The sequence below is a fragment of the Merops nubicus genome, unplaced genomic scaffold, assembly GCF_000691845.1.
Source record: "Merops nubicus isolate BGI_N331 unplaced genomic scaffold, ASM69184v1 scaffold22437, whole genome shotgun sequence".
Lineage (NCBI taxonomy): Eukaryota > Metazoa > Chordata > Aves > Coraciiformes > Meropidae > Merops > Merops nubicus.
Genome location: NW_008618610.1, coordinates 4,366 through 8,329, shown reverse-complemented (window position 1 = coordinate 8,329; position 3,964 = coordinate 4,366). Strand labels below are relative to the sequence as shown.

The 3,964-nt window shown below is 38.3% G+C and overlaps 1 protein-coding gene across 1 annotated transcript in view; it reads left to right on the top strand.

Annotated features, from left to right (window-relative positions):
* TRMT6 (tRNA methyltransferase 6 homolog (S. cerevisiae)) overlaps positions 1 to 3,964 on the top strand; it is a 6,065-nt gene that overhangs the window by 979 nt on the left and 1,122 nt on the right. The window contains exons 3-5 of the mRNA XM_008943512.1: positions 2,241 to 2,332; positions 2,419 to 2,502; positions 3,012 to 3,136. Coding sequence (XP_008941760.1) covers positions 2,471 to 2,502; positions 3,012 to 3,136 — 157 coding nt within the window. The 5' untranslated portion in view covers positions 2,241 to 2,332; positions 2,419 to 2,470. The remainder of the gene's footprint in view (positions 1 to 2,240; positions 2,333 to 2,418; positions 2,503 to 3,011; positions 3,137 to 3,964) is intronic.

The following is a 3,964-nucleotide window of genomic DNA, read 5'->3' as shown; positions in this document are numbered from 1 at the left end:
TATTATGGGTAAACACCAGAATGTTAAGAAATAACACTGTGTAGCAAATGTACTGTTTGTGTACCTCTAGGTGGTACCTACCAACCACATGTGATGCCTGTGTTTTATCTGCACCTCAAAAGCTAAGAATATTCTCAAGAGATCAGTTCTGTTTGAAAAGGGATTGGTTTGGCACTTGGTCAAAAAGAAGTGAAGCCATCTTAAATGTTAATAAGCCATTGCAGCCAGTTCTGCATGTGTTATCAGGCAAAATTCTCTCATCTTTGGTTTACCCTTTATAATAAAAATAAGAAATTGCTTGTGCTTACATCAAGTTCAGCTCCTCTTTGCATCTTGCTGTTTGCTGCTGCTTTTCAGAGCAGCTGTTCTGCTTTTGCCTGCTTGATAATGGATGGGTCCAAGGAGTTTAAAGTGGCATTTCTTCTGTTTCCATGGTTGTGCTGCTCATGTTGTTAGCTCTCTGAGAAGAATGTACTAATTGATCTGATAGCTTTGTTTTCTGCTCATTCTCATTATCCCTGGCCGATCACTGCCTTTTCTGTATGTCGTCAGCATGCCTGTGCCATATGTCTACCATACTTTTAGTTTATTAAAACATCCTACTTTGTTAACTCTGGTTTCTGAGCTGTAGCTGAATATTCATTTTGGACTGTGTTACATGAGCATCAATTGATATTATTCTTCCATAAATACCTGGTAAAATCTGAACTAAAGTTTGTGAATGGCATGTCTTTGTGATGCAGGCGCAGCTCAGAGGTGATTGTTACTTGAAATTCAACAGTGTCCATGGGGTTTGATTTCTCATCACTTCCCAAATCCTTCCCAGGTCCTGAGGGATATACATTAGGCTGAAGAAATGAAGTGACTTGTACTCCCAGGGCATTGCATAGTGCTGCAGCTTACTTTTGGCCTTTGCTTACCCTGGAGAAATACTCCCCAGTTTCCTCACCATAAATTTTACTGGAATAAGAAAAAAAACAGCAAAACAACCCAGATGCTGCATTTAGCTTTTTCCAAGAATAAGACAAAGAAGGAAAGATGAGCTGTTTCACCCATTAAATAATACATTGAACATGTTTGAAGGACACTAGGAAATCATGGCCTGAAAAGCAGCAATAGCAAGTGAGAAATACTTGCACCACTGTATTTTGGAGTGTGTTCTTAAAGCACAAGGGGAGTTGTAGTGTCCACATGGAAAATGCTCCTTTCATCACCAGCACTCTCTCCCAACTCCTCTCAGGCCAGGTTATACTCTTGTTCTTCCTACCTGTTTAATAGAAACTTAGCATTTTAGCTGTTAAACTGTTTTAATTGCACAATAGCACTGCAGTATTTGTTCTTGTGTTGCAGGCATGGAGACAAGCCCTGAGCAATGAAAGCTTTTTTCTGTTGGGAGTCTTAGTGATTCCTCTAGCTGCAACCTGAAAGCATGAGGGAAGAGAGTTGGTTTGGCTAAGGAAGGAGATGAGAACAAGGAGATGAGGGAACAAAACCTGGAATTTTTGAAAAACCTGGGAGCTAGAGAAGGAAGAAGTCAGAGGGAGTATTGTAGGAAACAGCAAATGCAGAGGAGCTTGACATCGTGCAAAGAGTTGGTAGAGGAGCCTAGCACAATTTGAGAGGCAGCAAAATCAAGCGGGGTCAGGCACACGTCTGATAAATAGCCAGAGTACAGGGGAGAAACTAACACAAGAGGTAAAACAAAAAAGGTATCCCCAGAGACAGAGTCAGACAAGAGACCCCAAGAGGGAGCTGAATTAAAGTAAATATTACCTATGACATCAGGTTCCATGTTTTGTTCTGGCTTTGTAAAATATTTTTTATGCAGGATTCTGGGTACTGTCACACGATTCAGTTACTCTGGGCAATGTTGGACTGAGAGAATATATGTCAGTCATTCCAGAATAACTGCTAATAAACATGAACTAGGTTCCTGTCCCACAAAATACCCTGTCTCCAGGGTAAGCATTTTCAGTTTTATCATTTTTTTTATGCTGGCATTATAAAGAACATCTAGAGACAAGAGTATATCATTTAATTCCTGGACATATTCAGGGTTGTGCCTCACTTGTCCTGTTGATTAATAGAAATTTACTTTGCCATTAATGCCAGTAGAAGTTACTGGTATACATGCCTCTACTGGAAGAAAATCTTTTCAGTGTTTGTTTAAAAAAATACATTATATGAAATGAATGACAAATAAATACCAGCCATAATAAAAATAAATTGTCTCTTCCAAGGAAATAGTTCAGCAGTTAATAGAGAACAGTACAACATTCAGAGACAAAACAGAATTTGCTCAAGATAAATACATAAAGAAGAAGAAAAAAAAGTAAGTGAATTTTAGAATGTGGAAAATAATTAGTAGTTCTCTAATATATTGAGTTTTAAATAAGACCCTTACTATGTTTCTGACAGATACGAGGCAGTTATTACAATTGTGAGACCATCCACTCGCATTCTTTCAACAATGTATTATGCAAGGGAACCTGGAAAAATTAAGTAAGTTTTCATTTTATTTATTTTTTCAAATTATCACAGAAAGATATTTTAATATTTTTCAAAATACCTTTATTATACCAGAGCGTATAACACTTTTCTTCCTTTTCTCCTGCTAACGGAAGGATCGCAAATTAATGAAAAATCCTGTGATGTAGAAAATGAATCAATATGCTATTGCAGAAAGAGGAATAATCTTCTGCTTGCAGTATCAGCTTTTATTGCTTCCCTGCCACTAGCTTCTCAGCACATATACCTATGTAGACAGAGGCTCTTGGCATTTTCAGAGGTATCTTTTACCTGGTTTCGGCATATTGTCTCTGTTTTCTGGCTCAATAATCAAAATCACAAGCGACCTACCCAAAGCAGGAATTTTAATCTTCATTGTTAGGCATTCACAATCTTCTTGTAAGCTCCTACATGGTGACCACCAATCCTATTTCTGAAAATCTCCCTGTATGCAGTATTTCTAAGCAAACTAATGAGCTATTTCTTGCAACACTGTCTTGTAGCCACCTGCGCTATGACACCCTTGCTCAGATGCTGACTCTGGGAAACGTCCGTGCTGGCAACAAGATGATGGTGATGGAAACGTGCTCAGGCCTGGTGCTGGGCGCCGTGATGGAGCGAATGGGGGGTGAGTAACAGCCCCTTCGGTCACTTACAGACTGGGGGTTCACTGGAACTAAAGAAATGGGCATCTCTCCGATACTTCTGAAAAGTAGTGCTTCAAAATATGCTTTCTCAGTTTTTAAAATCTACTTTTACTGTCTCCAGTATTTAAAGAGAGACTTGCTTTTCCCTTGGAGAAAGTTGTAGTTTGCAGTTTTCATTGGATTTATTTGTCACCATTTAATGCAAAATCCACAACATTTGAAGTTGATATCCTTGCATGTAGATCTGCATTAGTCTCTGTCTTACCATAATGACATTGGGTGCAGAAAAGGCTGTAAGGAGCTTATGTGCAGATTCTTCCCAGGCACCTGGGAAGTCTGGGAGAGTGAATGGCAGAAAATGGGAATAGAAACACTGGGATTCAGACTGCTCACAAAATGTTGTCATTCCTCTTGTTCACTGTGCCAGAGACTTAATGTCTGGAAAAATGTGTATTTTAAAAGTAGTATGCAACATTTTTGTGAGCATGTTCTAGGAGAAGTTTGATACGGTTTTTATTTCTGAAACTTGGTTGATTAGTTTCATCCTAAGTCATCCAAAGATGCTAAACAGAGATGACAGTTATATTTGAGAAGCCTGGAAAGGCAGAATGTTGTGCACCTGGATGTGCTGTCTGTTGGCAGTTTTATTATAAATGTATATAAAACATTTGTTTCAGCAACTTTGGCTATAGGGATACTTTCTGAAAGTAATTAAATAAAGATGCAATTTCAGTATAACTATTAAAAAGTTGATTTTAGTATGTTTAAACATCTGATATCTCTTCCATTAGAGTCTGGATGTTGAAGAA